At 44.5% G+C, this 25,440-nt stretch overlaps 1 protein-coding gene and 1 long non-coding RNA gene across 7 annotated transcripts in view; one reads left to right on the plus strand and one right to left on the minus strand.

The window, feature by feature from the left end:
- Positions 1-261: 261 nt before the first annotated feature.
- LOC109146221 overlaps positions 262-25,440 on the minus strand; it is a 33,241-nt gene continuing 8,062 nt past the window's right edge. For 2 of the 4 annotated variants that reach the window (XR_002048139.3, XR_005602181.1), the window contains 3 exons: positions 7,381-7,455; positions 6,595-6,706; positions 262-5,339 (listed from right to left, as the gene is read on the minus strand). This is a non-coding gene — a long non-coding RNA (uncharacterized LOC109146221). Of the gene's footprint in view, positions 5,340-6,594; positions 6,710-7,380; positions 7,456-25,440 lie in introns of all 4 variants that reach the window. The other 2 variants (XR_005602180.1, XR_005602182.1) reach the window with 2 other exon arrangements.
- Positions 5,273-25,148, plus strand: LOC104697429 (neurotrypsin-like). Of its 3 annotated transcripts, XM_019292992.2 has the most exons (16): positions 5,273-5,363; positions 5,479-5,772; positions 7,812-7,857; positions 9,081-9,317; positions 10,571-10,694; positions 11,396-11,571; positions 12,061-12,217; positions 13,059-13,237; positions 13,640-13,781; positions 14,831-15,033; positions 15,963-16,104; positions 16,333-16,559; positions 17,118-17,196; positions 17,442-17,564; positions 18,087-18,367; positions 19,886-25,148. In XM_019292992.2, the coding sequence occupies exons 2-16, from the start codon at positions 5,701-5,703 to the stop codon at positions 20,194-20,196; spliced, it is 2,499 nt and encodes an 832-aa protein (XP_019148537.1). In that variant the 5' UTR covers positions 5,273-5,363; positions 5,479-5,700; the 3' UTR covers positions 20,197-25,148. The 3 variants fall into 3 exon arrangements, with proteins under 3 accessions (XP_019148537.1, XP_010410586.1, XP_010410613.1); XM_010412284.3 differs by having other exon boundaries at positions 5,332-5,772; XM_010412311.3 differs by having other exon boundaries at positions 5,332-5,772; positions 12,070-12,217; positions 16,354-16,559.

The raw sequence follows: 25,440 nt of genomic DNA on the forward strand, positions 1-25,440 counted from the left end.
GTCTATACACAATTCGGTGCCTCTTGAACTTTTAAAATTCCCACTGCTGTAAAGAAAGGCTATAGAATTTAGAAAAAATCTCCAGCAAAATACCTTGTTAATGCATTGTCAGGGTTTTGAGACTGGCTAATTGCCAGGCACTCACGAAAAACTGTCCACTTACTTTCCTCTGCTATAGCTGAGAAGAGGAGGGGGAATTGAAAATTCATGAGTTAAGGATTAGGGGAAAAACACTTTAAGGCAAAACAGGTTTAGAACTTACACAGTATAAAGAAAATTTATTAACAGAATTAGAAGTAAAAAGGGTAATGAGAACTAAAATAAACCTTTAGAACACTTTTGCTTCCCAGTCCCATTCTCTTTCCACCAGCCACCCAAGGAGACAAAATATGAGGTGGTTTTGGTCAGTCTTTCACTTCCTAAAAATCTTTTTCCGGTACACATGAGGAAGAGAGTTTCTTTCTTCTGCTGTGCTGTGGGATCCTTTGCATGGGAGATAGTTCTCTGCAAACTTTTCCAGCATGGTTTCAACTTCATGTGTAGCAGTCCTGCCTGAACCTGCTGTAACGTGAGTCCCTCCCACGGGCGAAGCAGTCTTCCCACAACTGCCCAGTGTGGGTCATTTTAGTTCATGGGGTGAGCTGTTCTAGTTTGGAAGAAAGGGTCCTCTCTCTCTCTCTCTCTGTTCCTTACTAGATTACAGCTTTGCAGCATCCCCTCGCTCCAGCGTGGACACTCTTTCTCAGGGGCTGCAAGTGGATCTCTGCATCCCCCCGTGCACCTCATGAATTACAGGGAAACAGTTTGTTGTACCATAGCCCTCACCATGGCTTGTAGAAAAAATCTTAGCTCCGACACCCGGAGCGCCTCCTCCCTCTCCTTCTTTTCACTGACCTCAGTGCCACTATGTTGGTTCTCTTAATGTGTCCTCACTTTTCCCTTTTCTCTGACTCTGGAGAAAGTTGGTGTCTGTAGGTTCATTTGTTCTCAAGTTCCATCAGTTGAAAAGTTCTTTTGAGAGCTTTGCTGCACTGAAAAGGTTGATTTCATCTGGACTTCATATTGGAAATTGTTCACCATGTTCATTGCTGGCCATGTGGTCCCTGCTGGCACCGTGCAGGCGGCCCTGGCTGCACGGCCCTGGCCTCGGGAGGGCCCTGGCCTCGGGAGGGCCCCGGGCACACGGCCCCCCCACTGCGATGGGCCCTGGCGACCAGCTCACCACCCCTCAGGAGAAGAAAAGAGACTTTCCCCTGGTTTTTCCTTTCTTAAATATGTCATCAGAGGCATTACCAACTTGTCTAATTGGGCTAATAACCTGCCCATTATCAGAGCCTTCAGCAATTTGCTCTGTGCTGAATATAGAAGTTTCTAGCAGCTTTCCTTCCACTCCACCAAAAACCAGGCTGTGTTGAACCAACACATACATTATACATTGGTAAGTATCAAATATAATTTTAACACAGAAGTTTGTGATTTAGGCCCTCTGATTTGCAGGTGGGACAGGTATGGTGCCACATGAGTTTGATTATTTTGTCTGTATTGTAATAAAGCAAGACCAGTGTTTGACTTGGGCAACTCATAATCTACAACAAAATGTTTCATTGTCTTTTGGTAAAAAAACTAAAAGGGGGAGAGAAAGTTGAAGCATGGACTGATAATTGAAATAATGTAATTAATTTTTAGTTTTGATGAGGGGGTGGGGAGGGTGGTGTTTCCACTACAGTACTACAAAACTACAGGCAGGTTCCTGGGACGAGTACCTGGTTGGTGAGAAAAATGCAGTGTCTCGGAGAAGTGTTATAACCACTTATATCAGTAATTCTTTTGGGTGTGTAGAAAAAGCAGAGTAAGAGGGGAGTCAGGCACATACTGTGTGATTACCCACAGGTAGCTGTAGAGTTTGCTGGAGCTGAGTCCTCTGGAGCCCCAGGCTGGTATCTGCATCACAAAAAATTTGGTCAGGTGAATGCTTTCAAGTTACTGAAGCAATTTTCATTTAACTGTTACTTACAGTGGCTCATTAGCAGATTATCCACAGGGTAGCTTGTTCTTTTGTTGCTATTATGGCATAATTGAGTCTTTCAGAGGACTTGGGGTCAGTAAGAATACAATATCCCCATCTGAGTTTGGGAAAACACTTTGGTTCTATGACATTTTGCATTTTCTGTCCAGAAGACACTGTGAAAAGGAATGCTACTTGCTGTTCCTGTTTCTGGAGGATACAAGCTAGATTGGGAGTGAGGAACTGATTCACCTCAGTTGATGATGATTTTTCTTCGTATTAAAACTTGGAATATAAGCATAGTTTTGCATCTCTTAAGATAGCACCTGTGCTGAAGGTACCAAATTCTAGTGTCTGTGAAGAACAGTCTTACGTAAGAGGCTGTAATAGAGACACTTAATACCTTTTTCTATTTTGAAATTTTGCACAGCTCCCACTAATCTGAACAGCTATTTTTGGATTATACTGCTTCATGGTGAGCATCACAAATTCAGTTGTTTGGGTTTTTGTCTAACCTTTTACATGTCTACTATAAGCTTGAAATTACTATGCTAAGGTTTTCCAATCCTTTTATTTATTGAGAGGAAGGAAACAATGCTTTTCAGGTGCACCCAGGTTTTACGCTTCCTTTAAAAGTAATTGAGCAATTCTTTTGCTTCTTTTGCTGTAACCAAAAACCCTCCAGTTACTGATTGTCCTTGACAATTTCAGCTGCTGCCCATTTTCCTGTATCTCACCGTTAAGCTTATGCTGGGTGTCTAAATGCATTCTGTGATATGCTCACATTGAGGATCACTCCATTAATAGTTCATGTGCGTACCCGCAGGGAACGGCACTGTTCTTTCTGAGTTGGGCTTTGTACCACCCCATGATGCTGTTGCTGGGGAGTAAAGAAATCTGACTTCTGGTGTTGAGCACACTGGTTAAGAAATTGCTGCAAAGACCTGTATGTGATTGCGTGGTGGGGAAAGAATTAAACAAAAGCTGACTAGCTGTTCTACCCTCCTAAGTCGGATTTACAGGATTTAAGCAAATCTGCTGGAATTCCTTGATCTTATTCCTGTAGCTTATAGCTTGACTATTATACTAGCTCTGGGTATGATTGCGATTGCTGTTAACTACTCCTTTTAGGCTTTCACTGTGGAGGTAGCATTAATATTTCATCTGGTCTTGATGAATAGTCATCCTGCCAGTTCAGGAGAAATAGGCTGAATTCCAGAGAGCCAGGAACATTTTAGAAGATGGGATTTGTTGTTCAGAAGGGTCAATACAGAAAAATCTGGCAAAATCAAGGCAGACTCTGTAGAGAATCATAGATGTACTGTAACAGAATTATGCATATGTCAGGGTGAGAAGGTGACTAATGTTGAACAGTGGATTTAGATAGTTACAACTACTTCAAATTTGCCCATACAGGAAAGTTCAGTTTTACATTATCTGTAGATACATTACTGGTCTAAACTACTGTAGTTATATTGGTATAATTCCCTTTTGGTCTTCCTCTTCACCTTGGAGAGTAGTCATGAGAAGCTTTTGAGAATCTGAGATCCACCTCTCTCAAGAAATGGCATTATATGTGCCAGAAAAATAGGGTAGTCTTGGTGAGAAGGAAATAGTTCCAGAAGAGAACCTACCACAGAGGAGACAACTGCAAAACCCACTATATATTTCCAGTTTGTCATTCTTCCAAAAAGTGAATACAGGCTTGGCCTTCTATTGCTTTTGGTACACTGGTCTGTGCTTCCTTTAAAATTACTTTATCTATTAAGTCGCTTTATTTAGGAAAACTTTGCCTTGAGAGGGAGGCAACTCAGAAGGTAAAGTGAGAGAAATCCAGTGCAGACTTCTGCTAGAGGTGTTAAACCCTGTGTCAGAGGCCTAAACAGTGAGCATCTCATGGGATGGAATTCTGAATGAGCATCAACAACCTCTACTAAGGAGCTAATTTCTCTGAATGCTAACAGAATTTGTGTTCCTGCTTCCAGTATATCCTTTGCTTGTGTGTTCACTGGAGTAAGTGGTTCTAAATTCTAGCACAGTCCCATATTTTTATTTTGTTTTGCTCCTTTGTGCTAGTGCTGCCTGAGCATTACAGTGGGATGTAGTATCTAAGCTATTTCCATCCTCTGTTGCCCTGATCATCTGCCTCCCTCACTATGAGGATATAGGAGATTTGCTCCTAATTAACTGAGTGTAATTCTTGGCCAAATCCACTACAGGAACAGCTCCTTTCTACCACTTAGCGACTCCTGTAAAAGATCCAGCATGTAGTGAAATTTCCTTGCCTTTGATGAGTGACTGAGAATGAGGCAACACAAAACCGTCACATGAAGTGAGTAATGGGCAAAAGTGAAGGAAGGAAAAAAAAGAGGCTTTTTGTCAAGCCAGTAGATTTTTAGCAGCCTGTTCCTTGTTTTTATGCTGAAGGTGTCTTTGGAAGTGCTACTCAGCAGACTTGGCCAGAAGTGAGCTCATTTCTTAAGGTGACCTTCATGTTTCATGCTGTAGAACACCATGAGTTAATCCCTCCAAAATCAGAATAGAAGTACAGGAAATGCCCATTAAACTGAGCTGGGAAGCAGCACAAGAAACATGTAAAAAAAAGACTTCCAAGATTGAACAGCATCAAATGAACTGATTGCCTTCTTAGCTTTAATGGTGTTTAAAGTTTGTAGCCTTGAACCCTAATTCATATGAAGGAGCAGCAAGCTGAAAACACTAAAACCCTCCATGGGATGGGATTGTTCATGGTATTACCATAATGATTAACCCTCTGGAAAGCATCCTAGCCAGTTGAGGGAAAATATAGGCCAAGGTCAAGGAGACACTTGATGGCAAAGTTCTCTGGTGGCAGTACCCATGATGGCAAGATACAGGGCTGAAAATTGGGAATGCACACTGGAGAGGGCTGTGCCACCTGTGGGTTTTCCGGGGGAGATCTGGAAGGTGCCTAACATGAAGTTTTCTGGGTTGCATTTACCTGGGTTCAAATGTGAGGAGAGCTGACCTCGGGAAGCTGCAAGCTGCTAATCGAGGAGGCAGCGGTGGGGGGATAAAGTCCAGATTCCTTCCAAGAAGTCTAATCTCTGGCAAATGTGCGCGCACACGCCGTTGCCTTTCCCAGTTGTTGCTGGGGGCTTTGCAATAGGACACAGCCCCAGCTCCTTGTCGTGCTGCAGCCTGTGTGCCTTGGGAAGAGGAGGAAGAGGCAGCTGCTGGAAGGAGGCATTGCAGGACAGGAGAGGAGCGGGCGGCTGGCCCCGCCGCAGGGCAGAAGGGGCGGGGAGGCGGAGGCTGGCACTGGGAGCAGCGCGTACCTGGAGCACGGAGGAGGCTGTGGAGAGGAGGGGACAGCGGGGTGAGGAGCGCTCCACCGCCTGTCCTCGCCTCCGCCCGTCTTCGCGTGGGCTAGAGAAATTCGGGGGCATGTTCTGCTCTCTTATTTCTCTCCCTTCTTCTTCCCCTTTCTGAAGAGAAGAATCAAGGAGGAGAGATGGGGAGAGGAACAAGAAAGTGAAATCCTAAGATTCTGCTGGGAGCTTTGATCCCTTTCCTCGCATCCCTTTCCCTGCATAGAAATGGAAAAGGCACCCCGCTCCCTCCGGTGCGGAGCGGCTAGCGTGAGAAAGCAGAGACTGGCAGCTGAACGAGAATGTGATGCTTGAAGAACCTTCTGCTCACTTTGTACATGAGGGATGGAAATCTCCAAAATACTCGGGCTCCTGGTAGAGCTCTCAAGTCTGCTATCCTGTCTCAGATGCGTGGAGGTAAGAAAAGGTTATTTTTCTACCTGCTTGTAAGAAGTAACATGGCTCTTTTAATATCCTCACTATAAGTGGGTCTTGTTATTACTTGAGTAAGTTTTTTAGAGCATTTAGGCAGCTGTGGTCTCTGGGAAGGACTGAGGACTTAGGGAGAGATCACTGTGCATATGAAATTCAGAAAAACAAACCAGGAAAGTAGGCTGTACAAGGGCTTGCAGATGCTTTGGCTTGGGTTTGCAGTGTTTCTCAGGCACTGCAGTGACCCTGGCTGGAGAGATCCTTTGTTTCTGTTCTTTGCTGATTGTCTCTCTTGCTGTTGTGGACAGATGATTTATAGCTGCATGGACCTGGGGCAATGCCTGTGGCACAGGCTGTTTGCACTGAATGTAATTGGTGATGATGGTCAGAGTTGGGGAATTTTGGAAGCTGCTACAGAAACTGGCAGCAACTAATCTTTCATTAGAAGGGAAGCTTATTACTTGGACTGCAGTACTTTTGTTTATGGCCCAGTTCCAAGAAGAGCGAGTCCACTCTCTTATATATATCGTGTTATTAATCTGACCCATCCCTCTATCACAGGCAGGTTTACGTGTGTCTGCAGGTGTACACTAAAAGCTAGGGGTTGAGGGACCTGAATTGTGGTGCAGTCACAAAAGTACAGCTTAGCTTACTTTCTACTCTCTGCAAAGAGCTTTGAGATCTTCAGGTAAGTCCTTCAGCATTGTTGGTCCAGAAACCATTATGTGGGCTTGCAACAGCCTGATACATGCAGATAGATTTTTGGCTCAAAAGGGTTTATCTGTGCATCCCTTTGTGCATACGCACCTGAGATCTGATCTGCTACTTCTGAACCATGTCAGGAATTCATCTTCCATATGCAGTATCCCATTCTGATTTCTGGAAGGTAAAGCTGGAGCTTGGCCATGGTTGTCAGCACCTGCTGGAACATATTCATAAGCTTGATTTGAAAATGATATCTGACATGAGTAGGTGTTGTTCTTGTCAGGTTTCTGTGGGAATTATCTCTGCTTATTCCAGAAGTGGATTTGTTTTAGTTCCAAATTTAACTTTTCCCCTTTTCCAGGGAGAGGTGAAGCTGAGAGAGGCAAAATTACTGCATTTTGAAGAAAACCACAATCATTACTAATAGCTAGTATTCTTTAGCTGCACATCTCTGCTCTGTGAATTACAACCCTTTGTTCATACAAAAGTATTAGAAATGTTCATTAAAATGTTTAGAAAGTAATTAAACTACAAGGAGCTAGCAGAAGCATGTACAGTTTCTTCTTTTCACTCTGGGTCTGTGAAGGTTCTTGCACTTGCTTGCACACCATGTAGTGGTGTTGAGTGGAGATCTGTATCTTTCAAGTCTGTAGTCAAGTTTCAACCACAAAAACCACTGCATATAAGAGGAAATGCAATTTTGGGGCCAGACAGGATGCTAGAATTCTGAGGACTTTGGTATTTTTTGGTTTTAGCTATTTAACCCCATTTGGATAATAATACCGTAAGCCAGATCATATTTTCAAGTATTAAAAACAAAATCCTCAAAAAGCCATGTTGGGTTTTCTTCCCTGGATGTTTCCCACTTTATACATGGATGTTTATTACCATTTTAACAGGTATTCTGGGGGCATCATCCTGTCACTCATGTCACTCTGCTGCTGTGGCTATAGATGACTTGCCCTATAAATAGAGAGAGAATGAGTAGTTATTTTTCTTACTGATAATAATGATTTTCTTCTAGATTTTCTTTCCATAGGCATCTTACTCAGACTTCCAACTCTGTTGGAAACAAACAAGCAGAATCCTGTAATGTAGTGCTTAGATCAAGGGTAAATCTCTGTGGGCCAGTAATTAATTATTCATTTAGCTGTTAGTGGATAGAGCTATGGTTGTATTTGAAGAGGAGCAATGGGGAGACCAGGGAAGAGGCTGGTTACTGGGGTGTGTTTGCCTAAAGCTGAGCTGCTTTTAGGACATGCCCATGTTTATTTCATTGGATAATCATCTCTCTGCTTTTGCTCTGTTTCTTTTCCCAGGCTTTCCTGGGATCCAAGCCCAGCGAAAACCATTTGCAGAGTACAGGTAAGAACAAGAAGTTATTAATTCAGTCATTGGGCAGATTCTTTCCTGCAGTGGTGATCTGAGACCATAGGCATGATGAACCTCTGCTACTTGGCCTTCTTCCTTTCTTTCCATCACTTCTTCAATCTTTTCTCTTGCCCCAGTGTCTGTTTATCTCTTTCACCAACATGGCCAGACTATTTCTGTTTCTTCATGTTGAATGCTCCTGCAGCTCCCTGCTCCTCCCACATGTTCTTTTCCTTTAATCTATTTCTCTGCATTGGTCTTTTTTGCATGCTTACCTTTCCTCTGCTGTAATAACTACTGAATTCTCATACACCCCCTCTGCGTGTCCCAGTTGATGCCGAGCATATGGTTTGTTTTCCAGACACTGATTGGCAACTGCTTCTCATTTTTGTACCTTGCATTTAACCTTCAGCTGTCACTTAACCCCTCTGCGCTTGGCAGTGGCTGGAAGGCAAAATACATGAAGCAAAGTTTCTTTGTACCCTTGCTATTTGCCCCATGTGCAGAAGGGTCTTCTGAAAGTGTTGGCTTCATTTTGTTTACTTAGTGAGTAGAGCTATAAATGTTGTCCCTTTCTCTGTCTACTCTTCCCATCTTATGGACTCTGAAAAGCCCACAGAACCTGGGGTTATTTTCCCACTTTGTTATTTCAGGGTCATGAATGGAGAGTTTTCTTCTTTTGTTAAGGACCATCATAGATTAATTATTGGGTATTTTTACACTGGATATTTCACATGGGCACTGAAACACTGGCACCTGCACTTTCACCAAGATAAATTCCCTTTCCCTTCCAATACATTGGCCAAGTTCAGATAAGCCAGGTGATCTGCTGATGTGTATAGGGAACATACATACAATGAACTGCAGTGTCATTTCCCACCTTCCTGCTTTATAGAGTGCTGCTCCAAAGTGACTACATGTATTGCATGTACAGTAATGGGAATCAGCTCAAATTGTCATGTTTGAGCCCTAAGTTAATGCTTTTCAAAGGTCTGTCTGGGCAGTTCATTGCTTCAGATCAATTTGTGGTTTAGATAGTGAGTATTATGAACATTCTTTGAGCAGCACCTGGAAGAGTGATAGAGTTGGAATCAAGCAAGCAGCAGTTGAGACTGCAGACAGGGGGTGTTTCATATAACCAGCTGGTGTCTCCCATGTTGTCTGAGCTTCAGTGTGTGATGCCTTAGGTGATGCTAACACTCCCTTCTTGTGCCCAGCGCCCAGCGTGTGTGCTGTGGGACCTCTCGGGTACTACAATGGCTCGCTGGCGGTCACCGAGGCCGGGGCAGAGTGTCTCAACTGGGCAGAGTTCCCTGATTATGTTCAGCAGTACCCAGACCGTGGCCTGGGGGACCACAACTACTGCAGGAACCCCGACGGGGGAACGACGCCCTGGTGCTTCTACCGGCTTGTGTCAGGGGCCATCGGCTGGGCCAACTGTGACTGTAACCAAGGTAATGGCTGCGCTGCCTCAGGGCTTAGGCCAGAAATGTGTGCTGCACAGACTTGCAAGTGGCAGGTGGAACACCCTGTGAAAGATGCACAGTACAAGGACTGTTCCAAATTGTTGAAATAATTAGTACTAGAGGCTAGCCTGTGTGGGAGAAGAACGTCTGTATATAGTAGGGGGTGGATTTAAGCTGCTGTAGCTGTAATGCCTTGTATAGATGTTTTATTCTCATACAAGGAGATGTCTTTTGTTTTCTACTGCTAACTTATGCCACTTTGAAAACATTTTTAGTTATGTGGAAAACAACCCACTTCTGCTCCTTTAGGGTCCATATCAGAACATTCCTCATGTGTAGCAGTTCAAATATAACAAGAAAAAAATCTTCTGTGGCAAGGCAGGTCATAGGCTTGTGTTAAACTTCCTCAGTGCTGGCACAAGGACTGCTGCTTACTTTGAGGCAAGCAAGGAGCTGAGCTCTCTCAATGCACTGGCTGCTGTGCAGCATTCTTGGAAATGTCCTGTCTGCTGACTTTCCTTGCTTTTCCTGCATTTTGCAGAACAGTTGAAGCACCAGTTTAATCAATGAATTGACAGTCTTTTCCCTTCCCAGTGGATGTACTTTCAAAGATGGCTTCATTAAAGGGAAGGATATAAGTGTAGTGGTGTTGTGTGCCTGCACTGAGGTACTACAGACAGGAGTGTCCTTCTACAAGTACATAACTGAACGAGGAGATGTGCTTTCTAAACAGTGGTAGATATTTTTGGTGGGGTGGGAATTGAAAGGGCTAAACACTGGCACTTGTTTTTCTTAGAGAAATTAGAGAGGATTCATCTGCTGTTACTGAACATCTCACTGTAGCAACAGAGTCATGCAGGTGAAATGGTTGATGGAAAGAGATCAGTGGAGTGTCAGGTGTAATTAGATAGCCTGCCATTTTCATACAACGTTTCAAGATAGCATGTACAATCATCCCCAGAAGGAGAATCCCGGACCTGTGGCAGAAGCCAAATTTCCTGCTGGTGTTACCATGGATTTGAAAAGAGTGTAACACCAACCATCCTCCCAAGCAGCCATTGTTGGGACTGGGAAGGTGCCACATCCCACACTCCTTCATGCACATCACTTTAGTGCCAGCACAGGCAAAACAGAGATGAAAGAAGCCAAGTTCAGTTCAGCTCTTTAGACTTGCTGGTCTAAAACTTCATCAGCAGATAGCAGCTGGTTTTTGGTTGGTATTTTCTTTCCTCTTTTGGAAGGTGCTGTGCGGTTGGCTGAAGACAGTAGTGTGGAGCTGTACTTCAATGGACTCTGGGGTACCATTTGTGCTGACCACTGGACTGACTGGGATGCCAGTGTTGTCTGCAGGCAGCTAGGTCTCAGGTGGGAACCTCAGTCTGGTTGTGAGAGTTACATGCTTGTGTGGCTTTTGAAAGAGCAGCCTCTGTGGTTACAGTCCCTTTGGCACAGTGTGTTGGCTGGTGGAAAGGTGTTTGTTTTGTGGGCTAAATTCCCACTTACCAGGGTCCTTTTGTACTGTTTTCTTTCTGTGGCTACATCCAACCCAGTTAGCAATTTTTTAAAGAATAATTTCTGCTTCATGCTCCAGGCTGTGAAAAGTGAGCTGTGAGATCAAATTCCCTTTTTATGATCATCAGCTGGAGTTACTAAGTGATCTAACAGAAGTTTTAGCAGTATGAACCCTCTTTGGGTATCTGGGATTTGGATATTCACACTTCCAAATAGCAAGGAGATAAGGTCCACAGAGAAGGAAGGTGATTCAGATAGTTTGGTGTTTGAGTCTGTTAATGGGTTTGTTCATTGCTCTCAAACAAGGGTGCAATTTCTGACTATACCAACTCCTCTGCAGTAGGCAGGCACAAGAAAGGGTTAGGAAGTGTTCTGTGTTTGCTTGTGCTTTCCCATTAGACTGTAAATGGTCACCCCTTTATGCACTTCCAATCAGCTGGGCACACTGGGATGTGAAATTGTCACAACTGGACTAGAGAGTCACAACAACTGAGGGAACTTGTAAGTCAAGCTGGCTGTGACATTTCATTGCTCTGTTGCATCCTCTGTACCAGTGAGATCGGCACAGCTGGGAAAAAGAGTCATCCTGGACCATGGCCTGTTCCCCTGCACCTGCAGTCAGCAAACTGCCATGGAGATGAGGAAGCCCTGCTGCAGTGTGCCTATCAGGAAGCTGTGTCAGGAGCTTGTAACCAGGGGAGTGCTGTGGTAACCTGTGTTCCTCCAGAAGGTAAATCTCCAGGGGAAGTTTGCTCCCTGCATCTTCCATCACTGTTGCTGATAAGATGTAAAATGTGAAGCTGTGGAGAGAAAATAACTGGAAAATGTTCTTCTTTCACCTGCTGTGCAGGTGACTTTCTTCCTTCCATTGGAAAATTGTCTATCTCTTCCCAATCCCAAATACTCATAATGGGTATACATCTCAATCACTGAAAGATGGCTGATGCTTATGGTCACATCCCCTTTTTATCAAGCCAGGTTTTTGTCTGCAGGCAGCAAACCCCTGGTCACCACAGCAGCCAGTTAAAGAGCTGTACTCTGGATCAGCAGTACCTCACTCTGGGGGCTGCAATCACAGGTGCTTATGGGGGGTTTAGAGGGGAGGATGTGGTAAGAGAGCATCCCAAGAGCTCCTCTGGCTAGAGAATGGTTCTACACCCTGAACTGCTGGATGTGCTTTGTCTCTGTCTTGTTCTGGTGTGCTCTCTTTGCCTTTCTGGAAGCACAGGTGTAGGTGCCCCACTGCGTATAGTTGGGGGGAAGGAGAGCTTTGAAGGGCGAGTGGAGGTTTACCATGATGGCAAGTGGGGAACCATCTGTGACGACCAGTGGGATGACCGGGATGCTGAAGTAGTCTGTAGACAGCTGGGACTCAGGTAATTTCCCTGCTGTATGTCATGCAACAGTAATAGAAGTAGGCAGAATGAAGAACGTGAGAACATGTCCCTTCACTATATTACCAGCCCTTCCTACAGGAGATATACAGAAACCCTGGAAAACATAATTCTGGACTAATCATCATATGAAGGGATTTTGTACCCCATTCCTGTCAATTTTATGGGTTTGTGCTGTGTAAAAAATATTTGGCACATTCCTGTCTAAGGACTGTTTGTGTTTACCTCTGTTCATCATTTTTGCATACATGTCCTAATGCAAATCTTGTTGGCCTCAGTGACAACTTGTCATGGTGATTTCCATATGTGAACTGCAGTTGCTTACTTGGTTAAGTTTAAACACCTCCAGTTTCACTGGCTGCACTTACCCTCTTCAGACAGGAAAGCAAGTGAGAACACCTCATTCTCCTGTGTGCCATTCAGTGCTTAACATGGGAGCTGTTGTATACTGAGCATTCTTGAAAATCACATCAGTACAGGATTATTTCAAATAGATTATTCAAATTTGAGATCACTCAATCTTTGGGAATTTTGCCTGTTATGAGATTGTAACTGAGACTGATGTTACATCATTGTCTGCAGAAGTCCCCATGTGTCTGAACTGTTCATGTTGTAGTAACATTTTTGTTATTTGTTGGAAGGGCTTATTACAAACTTTCCAATAACATATTTCAATTAACAGTAGGCAACTTCACTGTGTCAAAAATACAGATGATCTATGGGAGGACAGTGACCCAACACAGGAGAGTCCCTGTGCAAGAGAATCTGAGGACATAAGACTGTGACCTTTCTTACTGAGCATACATGTCTGTAATATTTACAGTGGGACCCCAAAAGCCTTGTCATGGGCTCACTATGGGCAGGGATCTGGCCCAATCCTGCTGGATGAAGTGCAGTGCTCAGGGAATGAACTCTCCCTTGATCAGTGCAAGAAGAGCGACTGGGGACAGCAAAACTGTGACCACATTGAAGACGCTGGGGTCTCCTGTGACCCTTTCACAGGTACAGAAGTACCACTCTGCCAGTCAGGTGCAGTCGGTCTTACCCTCACATTACTTGGCTTGCTCAGCAGCTAACCCTCTGGTCCAGGATCCTGCACAGCTTCCATGCATGGCTCCCACAAGGGCTGCCAGATGTGGAGGCAGAGAGCAAGGGAATGGATCAGAGGCAGACTTGATGGTGTTCCCACAGTTTTGCTTAGGTGGTGTGGAAAGGCTGAAGTGAATCCTCCCTTGACAGATGGGCATGTTTGGAAGCAATGAACATTGTTTCTTGAGTACCCACGGACATCTGTGTCTTTTGTTTCTTTCATTCATGGGTGGTACAGAGACCTAGCAATGGTGCACAGGCTGTTGCTTTTCTCCCCTGCTGAGTGCTGCCCTTTCCTTCTCCCACCCCTTGCAGAGGGCACTGTCCGGCTGGCTGGCGGCCGCAGCCCTGGCGAAGGCAGGGTGGAAGTTTATTACAATGGAGACTGGGGCACAGTGTGCGATGATGGCTGGACAGACCTCGGTGCCCAGGTGGTCTGCAGGCAGCTGGGCTTCAGGTAGGACTGAGAGTGTGTGTAGTGTCTGTGCTTCCTAATTTCAAGGATTAGATTCCATCACCCTTCACTGGAATAGGCTGGACCTTAATCCTTCAATGCTGTCTTTGTTAGAAGGCTTATTACCATTATACAACTTATTAAGGAAAGATTAATAGGTATCCACATCCTTTTCAAGGGGCAAAAATAAGTCTATTATCTCTCGCTTCAGCCTGTTTTGAAAGCAGATAACAGGCTTAATACAATCTTTATGAACCCCTCAGCATTGTCAAAAAGTTCTCTTTAATGCTCCTTAAATTTGCAGGTCTCACCTCTGCTCTGTCAGTGCAAGGATATCACCTATCTGCTCCATCACCTATATGAATCACCTGCTTCAGTAGTTGAACAAAGACCATCAGGGCAAAGAAAGAGTAGTAATAGGGATTTTCAGCCCATTGCTGAGCTGTCATCCCTTCAGGCAGGAGTTTGGGAAAGATTTAAAATCAGGATACTGTAGTTTTTCAGCTAGTAAAGTGGGGTTTTGTGGATTTTAAAAAATATTATTAGGGTCTCCTTCTAAAATTTCAACTTTATAGACAAAAAAAGACTAAATGAAATTCTTCCCTATGAGTTCAGCTACATACTGTGTTTGTCATCTCTTTTAGTGCCTAAAAGTTTGTAGCTTTCTGCAGTTCAATTCCAGGTAGCTGCTTCCTATAAAAAGAACTAGAATTACTCAAATGTTGACATTTTTGATGCCTCCTCTGCCAGCCCCTCCCCAAATTGATGTACCTGGTGCCATATCTGCAAGGCAGCCTCTGCTGGCCCTCTGTGCCTTTGAATGGGGCTTTGTCCAGACACTAGAAAATGGACTGGTCTCAGCAGACCTCCCTGAATACTGAAGCTGGTGAGATGTGAAGGTGCTTGGTTGCCATCCTGTGTGTCCACTGAGTGGTTTAGGTCAGGAGGCCACCAGTACCACAGTTAAGAATGGGAGTTTCTCTTTGGATATGAGCTTGGGTCCCTGTGTGGCATTTGGAGTTTTAATGTTATTTTCTGTTTCCTTCCTCTAGTGGTCCTGCTTTCCTGGCCTCTGAAGGGGATTATGCTGCTGGCCAAGGCTTCATCTTACTGGATGACGTGGCATGTGTGGGGACAGAGCTGTCCCTCCTGGACTGTCCCCACAGCAACTGGGGGCAGCATGACTGCTCCCATGCTGAGGACCTGGGAGTCCGCTGTTCCCCAGAAAGCAACACGGTCATGGATGGCAGTCTGGGTAACTCACCTTGCTCTTGCCCTGAACAATGGGGAAGTTTCACCTTCTGGTCTATTCCCTTGGAAGCTCTGGCAGATGTGGGAGTTTTCCCTGTGCTGTTTCAACAAGGGGGCTGCTTTTCGAGGAGGAATAAGCCCTGGCTGAATTGGGGCACAGCCACAAATCTGTAGCTCCACCAGACCTACTATCAGATCAGCAGATAAATTGAAACTGGAGAGAGCTGTATTGGCAGTCTCTGAAACAAACCTGAGGGGCTGAGGGACAGTGGCTGCCTTAGTGTGCCATTGCTCAAGGGAACCCTTTACCTAGACCTGTTACTGGTGTGTTTACATTAGTGCCACACCTCGCCAAGACAAGAGGACTTCACATGCAAGGGGTTGTTGTTTGCACTCCCTTGCGTGGATGGCACACTTTTAATTAGAATTGTGAAAGTATTTCATGTTAGCGTAATTTCCTCATTTATATAATGCCTGATACTCTCCCCTTTCCTTACTACAGGATACTTTCCACTTTGTGAGACATTTTTTATTGAAATAGTTGGCATCCAACATTTTTGTTTTTCCTGGATGCAGAACTCTTCTCTTGCTTAGAATCAATGGATTTTTTCCCAGGCATGTTTAAGCTTGTCTAACTCTTGGCTCAGGAGTTAATAACTTTCTTTCTGTTCTTGTTCTCCTCTTTACTCAGCTTTCAGAATATGATCCACTGATGATTTCCAGTATGTATTAAATAAATTAATATGTATGTAGTCTTCTGATTCAGCACAGAGGTAAAATGTCTCATATAGACACACTTTTTTTCTTTTTTTTTTTTGCTTGTTTTAAGCTTACTGATGTCTGGGATTCATCTTTTTCTATAGAACCCAAGTTTTGGATACCTGACCCCTCTGGTGTTTTTGCTTGCAGCAGCACATGTGTTTTCTCCTTCAGGGCCTCCGATGCGGCTGGTGGATGGAGAAAGCACCAAGGAGGGCCGGGTTGAGGTATTGCTGAATGGGCAGTGGGGCAGTGTCTGTGATGATGACTGGACAGACAGAGATGCCGCAGTGGTTTGCAGGCAACTGGGATTCAGGTAGGAGCTGTGGTATGGGCATCTTACAGATAGAAACAGCTCTTGGGGGAGCACTTCTAGACTTGTTTCTGGGGGCTTAGTTTTCGTTTTGGCACACCCACATATGCTTGAGGGAGTAGGCTGCTCTTCTCACTGTACTGCTGTCTGTATGTGGGGTGACATGTAAATATTATTCGTAAAATGTGCTGGTCTCTCAGGTTCACTTGCCTCCTGCTCACTGCAGATTAGCCACCCTCTCTCTAATTGCAGTGGTACAGCAAAAGCCAGGGCAATGGCTTATTTTGGTGAAGGCCATGGGCCCATCCATCTGGACAACGTAGAATGCAGTGGCATGGAGCACAACCTGGAGCAATGTGCCAGGCCTGACACGAGGATTCGCAGCTGCTGGCACAGTGAGGATGCTGGGGTGATCTGTGACTATATGGAAGACAAGGTCCAAGATATCAGGAGAACAGGTGACATGCCCATTTCTTCTATGCAGGAATCTGGAGCTCTGGTTGTAGGATCTCTGCATGCTTTTGTGGTTTCTCCCTGTCATTCTTGTCTTTGGCTGAAACTTCACCTAGAAAATAAGCATGTCCTGTCCTGCACCTCCTAGTTTTTTCTTGTTTTCATTGTATCTTCTTAGCAGCACAGAGTGTTCCAGATTGGTGTAAGAAGCTCCACCCCTGTCAGGCCTTTGAGCCTGCAGAACTTCCCTACAGCCAAGCCACTATACTCTTCCTTAGAACAGCAACCATAAGCAAGCTTTGGGGTTTAGAGTACTGAGGAAGTATAGATATAAGTCCCATTCCTGGCATAAGACTATAGAGACTGCAGCTAAGCAGCTCCAGTGAAATTAAGGAAACCTATGGGATCAAATCTTCTATGAATTCCATATGCACAACACAGCGCAGTTGATTACCTTGAGAATTAATGCCCTCAGAGAAGGTGAATGGTATTTGGCTCTGTGACAGCAATGCTGATGCATAAGGTGAAGATCCCTACCCAACTGCTCTAACTTTGCTATGCAGGTCCAGAGTCTGGTGTGTGTGGGATGCGCCTGCTTCACCATCGCAAGAAAAGGATCATAGGTGGAAACAAGTCTCTGAGGTACTACCCTGTAATTGCTGAGAGAGCCAGACTGGTTCCAGCTTTCCACTGGGCTCTGGAAATAGCCTGGCAGATGCTGCCTACATTAACACATTTTCACTGGTGATTTTTGAACGTGGTTTGGACAGTGTGCTATCTAGGGAAGAATGCAAGCCAGCTGAGCCCGGACAGCACAGAGTGGACAGGAAACGAGGGACATGGCTCCGATGTGTGTGACACCTCTTATTCCTCTATTTCTTCTTCAGAGGCAGTTGGCCATGGCAGGCCTCACTGCGGCTGAAGGGTTTTCGTCGAGATACTCGTCTGCTGTGTGGAGCAACACTGATCAGCAGCTGCTGGGTGGTGACTGCAGCCCACTGCTTCAAAAGGTATGTTTGGGAGTGGGGAGCCCCGAGGGATCATCAGTGATGAACAAGATAACCTCATACAAGTTTATCCTCCCAGCCCAGTGGAACCACATGAGCAGTTTCTAAACCATAACCAAGGTTATGATGTGTGTGATCTTGGAGTGCTTATGGGGATGACTCAATATAGACTTGCTTTTTTCTTCCCTGCTTACACCTGGCCTCAGCTCTGAGGCTGTACAGCTTAAAGGGAACCAGCATTTTGCCATTCTTAAGTGCTTTAAGGAACTGTGAACAGGTCAGTTCACAAGCCTGTTGCAACTATAGTAATCATTTTTATAGGAAAAAAGTCCTGTGCATGGTAGATACTGATTTGGGACACCAAATCTGCAACAGCTGGTGTGATCATATCTGCTAAAGAGGTCCCACAGTCCTGCAGCTGGCACTGTGGTGTGAGGAGGTAGTTCAGTCTCATAGCAACTGAGACTTGTGTGTCTGCTTCCCTCTTGGTAGGAATATCAAGATCTTGAGTCTGTTTTTCTCCAGGTTTGGTGTTGATGTGCGGCGCTACCTCCTGCGGGTGGGCGATTACCACACGGGCGTGAAGGATGAGTTTGAGAGGGAGCTGCCCGTGGAGCGGATTGTCCTCCACAAGAACTACTGGGCTGGCAGCAATGATAATGACATAGCCCTGGTCCGGATGCGGGGCAGAGAAGGGCACTGTCTCTCCTTCAATCACCATGTTCTGCCCGTCTGCCTGCCCGACAGGAGAGAGAGGTCTGACATCAACAGGCAAGCCTGCATCATCTCCGGCTGGGGAGACACAGGTGAGTGGTGGGGCTTTGAGGGGCAAGAGGGGTGAGGAAGTTTGGCTTCAGAAGCCTATATGGGCCATTAATTTATGTCAACTCAAGGCTGTTTTCACTGCTCCTATTGTCTGTGCCAGCGCATGGTGCTAAGGAATGGGGAGATGAGGTGGGTTTTGTGCTGTTGTGTTTTCTTCTGATTTTGAGGCTTATTAAGTCAGCTCAATATTGGTGAAAGCTTTGGTTTCCACAGCATCCCTCTGAAACTGTGGGAGAGACAAATGTTGCCATCTGGCCACGGTCCTCTCTTTCTTCCCATTTCTACATGTTTCCCACAGCAGACCCCTAAGGGAGCAGCATGTGCAGAGCCACTATACCAAGCCCATGGGAGGCCCCCATGTTTCCATGTCTTCCTGCCTTCTTCATGATACTGTTATAGTGAAGTGAGGGCTTAGAGGTGGAAGGAGCCCTCTGAGAGGGAAATCTCTCTCAGACTACCTTGCTTGATCTCCCTGTGTATTTCTGCAAGCCCAGATGGGCTCTGAGTCTGGTTTCTTCCCTGGATTCAAGACAGCCTGGACCTGTCCTGTCTGAGCACATCGCTGTGAAGTTTCCTAGGTAAAAGGGAGGAGGGAGGCCTTTCTGAGGCTGCTATGACTGGAGAAAAGCCATATATTTAGAAATACTTCCTGCCAAAATCCCCAGGAGCTCTACTGTTGATTTTGGACTTGCCCATCCTTCTCAGCTGTTTCCCCAGCTGTTTAACTGCAAGTACATATTTGCCTTTGGAGTCAGTTGTGCCAGTTGCACATGTCACTTCAGGATGTTTGGGATGGATCAAGGAGCAACTTAGCCATGTAACTACCTTAAGCTGTACTGGAGCTTAGTGGAAAGAATCCTTCCCACGCACCAAACCCAGCTTTCTCAATGAGGAGCACTTACCTACTACCTTGTGAACTTAGATAAATCTTGGGCACAGAAAGGTCATCCTCTAATATAGCACATTAGCCTTATGTTCTGAGCAACCCTGGGGTAATAAAGAAATTTGATCAAATAGACACAAATCTGGCCAAAGATAAAGTGAACTCCCTTTGAATAATATTTGAATGCCTTTGAAACATCTTCTAAAACTTCTCTGAGCATTGAGCACTTAACAGGTACTACTGCATTTATTCTCTTGAGAAAACACTGTCCTTGCATTACTGAGGAGGAAATGGAGGTTTGGAGAGGTGAAATAAATTTGAGCAAGGTTCAAGTAACTTGTTGGCAGAACCAGGAGCAAGACTCATCCTTTGATCTAACCTTTTTCTACAACCATCTTCCCCACATCTTTGATCTTACAGCTCTTTTTTTGTGGTCTGGCTTGGCATCACTGTTTTCTGAAGTTCTTGTGGTTCAGAGATGCTGAGCTCAGCCTATTTCTGTGCTGCAGATTTGACATGAAATGTATAAGTGTTTGTTTTTGTAGGGAACACTGTTGCACCAGGTTGCTACTGTTGTCTGTACTTGAATGAGTCTGGCTGGTCTGTTTTGTTCCAGGAAAGTCCTATTCAAGAACCCTGCTGCAGGGGGTGGTGCCCCTTCTCCCACGGGAAGACTGTGAGGCCCGTTATGGGCGGAAGTTCACCAACCGCATGATTTGTGCTGGGAACCTCTCTGAAGATAAACGGGTGGACAGCTGTCAGGGTGACAGTGGAGGGCCACTCATGTGTCAGAGATCAAATGGACGCTGGATCATTTTGGGCATCACTTCCTGGGGGTATGGCTGTGGTCGGAAGGATTCACCTGGTGTATACACAAAGGTCAGCAAATTCGTACCCTGGATCAAGAAAGTGACCAAGCTAAAATGAAAATGACTGAACTCTAGGAATTTCAGCATATGGTCCTTTTGCCCTGCAGCAGCAGAAGGCTGAGGCTTGTGGTCTGTGACTGATGGAGATTTATTTTGTCATTGGACACTGGCAAAAGACTTTAATGTAGAACTGAAAGGAAAACAGTTATGACTGATTCTTTAAAGTCTTTGGTTTCGCTTTAGTCTGTAATCCGTAAGCAGAGAAAGCAGGTGCACAGTGGTAACACCGATAAGTATGCATTGCTCTAAATATCTGAATCCTGTAATGCAATCAAACTTATTCCTTTGCCCTGGCACACAGAAATGGTAGAAGTAGAGAGAGACCTACTGCTGCAAATCTATTCCTGGTTGTATGTTTGGACAGCTGAAACATGCTGCAAGGAGAGGTGAGATGCTTGGAATATGGCCCCAGGTGCTGGCATCGTGGAAATCTTCAGATATTTTTTCGTAACAGCTCTCTTCAATTCCAGGAATCAGAAGATTTGACCTGAGTTGAGGAACAGGCCAAGAGTTGGGTTTTTTAGCTTCCCTGTTATGTCTCTAGGGGGAACCTTTTCTCTTCTGAATAGTAGGTCTGCTTCCATACGATCCCTTTCAAGTGTCTGCCTGTACTGAGAGATGCTTGTCCCCCCTGCTGTAATCCTCTGTCACACACTTCCAGCTGCCAGATGCTATGGTTTCATTGCTGCTTTTTTGCTATAGTAGTTTGTGTGTGTGGTTGGGCTTTTTTTGTTTCCTTAAAATAATGTCTTCTAGAATCAGTTGTTGGTGTGAGAGGCAGTAGCTTTCTTGCCGTCAAGATTACTAACAAGAACTTAAAAATGTGACCTCAAGTGGCTGAATAGACATGTTATTTTTCTTTAAATCCAAATGTAATGTTAATATCAAACATTCAGGTGTTGAATCGTGATTTAACAGCACTGTGGTGACTTCCTATTGGCCCTTTATTCATCATAGTTATTAGCTGCCCTTTGTTTGTGCTGCCAGTCTTTAATATCTCTGTGTTCAGAGTTTTCCATGAAACATAGAATCACTCCTGGGGTATAGATACACCTCAAGCAAATTACTCACTCCTTGTGAAAAACAGTAAGTGTCCTGCAAAGCAGCTTCCCGTTTTCCTGAAGTGTGTCCTATTCTTGAAACCTCTGGGCTATGCCTCCTTTTTTGTCTTCTTTGTGCTGTTCCTCTTTTCATTCCTCTCAGTGAGAGTAAACTGGCTTAACTTGAGGGTATGCAAGCACTGTCATCAAGCTGTAGTTCTCAGCCTGGACAGATATAATGCTGAGACAAAGCAAGGTTTATTGAATACTACAATTTCTTCCTTCTGTCTCCTCCAAACAAATGAATTGTGTTCCCTCTTATGCCTTAAGCACTTTTTAAAGTTAATTTTTTATTCTTGAGTAGGTAAAAAAATGTAAGTAGACAGAAGGGCTAAGTGCCTTAACGGTTGTGCAGTGCAGCTTCTTCTCACTGTGTGCAGATAAGGCAGAGAGAAGAAAGGTCTGTGCAGGAGCAAAAAGCTTTGATGTATAACCAAGGGCTCGAATGTGGAGGATTAATACAGGATGGGACACATAGAACTTGTGCTAGATGTGCATGTTTTGGGTAGGCAGAGTCTGGAAGGTCTGCACTCAGGGCATTGAGATGTTCAGTATCTGCGTATTACCAATGCAAGAACAAAAGGCAGAGCACAGTGTGTGGATTAGCAATGTCATATTGCATGTGGTGATGTGTGTGACAGAGTTCTAGAAATTGCCTTGGGTTCAAGAAGTAATGATTGCCCAAACCTTTAATTTGTCTTCTATAAAATAGCTTAATGTAAAGGTGCTGACCTGACTAGGTGGCTGATTTTTGTGTGTGAAGGCTAAACTAAACAGTTTCACTTACCCTTTCCAGGTGTTATAGGACAGCTGGGCTACCAGTGTTGCAATGGACTGTTTTAAAATTCTGCTTGCAAACTTTATTTTAACAAAGAATTGTCAGCATCTTTAAAACATGCAATGTCAGGACTCCTGCAAACTGGCCTTTGAGACAAACCTGATCCATTTGTGCCTCTTCTTGAGGTGCTGAATGTCTTCAGCGCAGGTTTGTGCTGATAACCCTGTTTAAAATGCCAGACTGATCCCTTGGCAGCACTGTGCTTGGCTCCACACTGGCTGTGTTGTCCTATGGCTGCTGGCAGAGTCTCTAAAATGCAAGCTGCAGACTGCTCCTTATCTCCCAGGAATTAAAATGCCAAGAAGACCGAGGGCAATTATGTCACAGACCTCTCATCTTGTGGGGGATTAAATGCCAAGTCCTACACTGGCAGGAGCAGTACCTGTCTGGGAAACATGGAGGGATTTGGCTTTCACCTTCAGCCTCCCCTGAGCCAGCATGCTACAGCAGCTCAAATGCTGTGCCTTGGGTGCTATCATATCTCTAGTTTAACCTGGTTTGATCTTTCAGTTTATACCCATAACCCCAACAGGCATAGGAACACCCAAAGGATGACACTGTGAGGTTATTTCCCTAAACCTACTTAGCAGGTGACCATTCAGGAGTTAGCATCAATTACCATGTAACACAAGTGAGATGCAGGCCTGGCATTGTCTTCTGAAATTCCCATGTTCTATTTAAAAATATTTCTTTCTCTTAGATCTTATCACTATGAAGGCTGTGAGAATTCTTGTAATTACCACCCTGCAAGTCCTGCATGAGCCGGGAGGAGGGAAGGAAGTATCCAATCTCCTTTGCCTGGTTTTATACCTTACTGGCACTGTAGGCAAGCCTGTCAATACTTTCCTACATTAACCTGGCCTGTTGCTCTTCACTGTTTAACCTGGGACTGTGGCCCAAACCAAACTCATATGCTTTGCCACTGAGGCTTACTGGAACTGCCTGGTTGGATGAGCAACACTCAATCACCCTAGAACTGTATTTTATAATGTTGGACAGCAGCAGATGTTTCAAAAGATAGTATGTGTGAGTTGTACTGAGCAAGCTTTAACAACATTCCTTTTGGGGAATTTTGTTCTTGCCCATTTAAATTAATTACTTGCATTACTATTATCACCATTAAAAATGGAAGTACAAATACTTGGTCCTCTAGGTGTTGTACAAACACTGTGCACTGTCCTTTTTTCTTTTTTTTTTTCCCTAAAGTATAAGAGTTTATATCTCTAACTTTAATGTAACCAGCCTTCATCTTCCATATAAATGTTTAAATTCCTTGGTTTTAGTCCAACTAAGCTCTCAATCTCAGTATTTTCTGGCAATGAAAACCATTATAATTTTATTCTCCATAGCACATGATTTCTTTTTATGGTTCCTGAATTAATTGCCTTTTGTTTTCATTGAGTACCATCTGTCCTTGCGTTCTCAGCCACGAGAGGAAATAAGGGGCCTGGCTTTATATTCTCTGTTATGCATTATTCTAGAGATAGTTCCTTTTCTAAGACTGTGGCTTCTCTGTCTCTCTTCAACCCAGACTGTCTAGGTGTCTGATAACATGCTGACTATCTCTGTGTCTTCTCCTTCTGATGGATCTTTAAACTTTCGTAAACAACTGAATACAATATGCCAGGGGAGGCTGTATCCCCTGCTGATTATTTGACTACAATTTTCTATAGCAGGGAATTCTGTAAGTGATTTCAGTGCTGTACACTGGAGCTAGTTTTAAACTTGCTAGTGTGGTCCTGGTGGCAGCCTTGCTACAGGGGGATGAAAACCCACTGAGGTTAGTTCCCCCTGTGTCTCAGGTAGGTGCACCAGTCCCACTGAGCTCACAGCAATTGCTGTAGGTCTGTCTGGGGAGCTCTGGGCAGGAAGCACCTGGAGAGCCGTGTAGAGCTCTGCCTGTGCTGACACATGTGAAGGGCTGAGACAATCCACCTTCACAGCATTAGTTCATTGGATAAGGCTAATGCATGTACACTGCTTCCAGGAGCTGAGAGCTCAGCTCGGTGGCTGCACTGTGCCAGGTAGATGCTCTGAGAGAACTTTCCATAGCAGAGTGGCACGTCATGGTTGTGTGAGAAAGGGAACATCCCTACGACTGGCTAGGAGCATTCACAGCAGTAGAGACATGGCTATGGTAAGCATCTAAGGAGCAGCTCTTAGTGCTGCAGGTATCCCTCTTTGAGAGAATGCCCCAGTGCTCCAAAAGCTGCCCCTGTACTGGGGTCTTCCTGACCTGCAGTGGTACTATATTGAACCTCTCCACACTTTGGCCAGCTGAAGCTGAATTAAAGATTTATCACTTTCTTGTGGCTGAACCCTGTTCTGATGATTTCTATGAATTATGTTCTAGGCTATAATTAATCAGGCAGCTGTTAATTAACCTGGACAGGATGTCAATCATCCTTATAATCCCTGTAAACTTATAGCAGAAAATAACAGATCTGTTTCTCAAAGGTATTAGTGGAGGTAAGGAACCAGGAAAGTGGGTATTTGCTATGTCGGGGTAACAGAGGTAGGTCTGCCTTTTGTCTGTCTTCCTTTTTTCCTGAAGCCTATATGCTGAAGTGTCTTCACCCCAAAAGAGCTGCAGTGATCCATCGACCACTTGAAGACAGATTTTTATGTGTATATTCAGCAATCAGATGAAAGCTTTTGAGAGATGAACTACACTGTGGTATTTAACACTATCTTGATAGACTCACTGGGAGTTTCTTGCAGCTAGAGGGAACAGAATCTGGTGGTAACCAAGTTGGGACTGCTCCTTGCAGAACAAGGCACTGTGAGCTGGACCAATGCACATCTCCTGGGCTGCATTTTTACTTGTTTGGAAAAATACTTAATTTTCCACATCAAAAACTTGTTTGTGTAGTAGCCTACCCAAGTCCTATTAAAATCTCTTTCTACTAAGGGCTGAGTACCCCTGAAATCAGTCAAGTGCCAAAGCTGTCGTGTCCCCTGGATCAACACCAATGGCTCACAAGGTATGTTAATAAACGGATTATACTGTGACTGTGTGGGGCTCTGTCTTATTTTTAATAACGGAATCTGTTCCAAGGGCAGATTTTAGGATTTTTTTCAGCACTGAGTTAAGTTAATTAAATTTCTCTATTAATGTTATTTTTAGAGATGCTTCAACATGCTAAAGCATGTTGCAAAGTTGGCATCATGTTAGCTACCGTTACAATGAAAGGCAACAGTTCTTCAAATGCCACACTTTTTGCCATTTGGAACAAGTAAAGAGCAGGTCAGCTCATTGCATTTAAAAGTTAAGAGGCTTTAATACATCAGCTTTCTAATTTGT

The sequence above is a fragment of the Corvus cornix genome, chromosome 6 (genome assembly GCF_000738735.6).
Source record: "Corvus cornix cornix isolate S_Up_H32 chromosome 6, ASM73873v5, whole genome shotgun sequence".
NCBI lineage: Eukaryota > Metazoa > Chordata > Aves > Passeriformes > Corvidae > Corvus > Corvus cornix.

What these genes read in the sequence shown, in the direction of transcription:
- LOC104697429 (XM_019292992.2), top strand. Translation starts at nt 5,701, where the DNA reads ATGGAAATCTCCAAAATACTCGGGCTCCTGGTAGAGCTCTCAAGTCTG. An exon ending in CCTGTCTCAGATGCGTGGAG is followed by an intron (nt 5,773 to 7,811) that starts GTAAGAAAAGGT and finishes TTCTTTTCCCAG; the next exon opens with GCTTTCCTGGGATCCAAGCC. An exon ending in GGTGGAAACAAGTCTCTGAG is followed by an intron (nt 17,197 to 17,441) that starts GTACTACCCTGT and finishes TTTCTTCTTCAG; the next exon opens with AGGCAGTTGGCCATGGCAGG.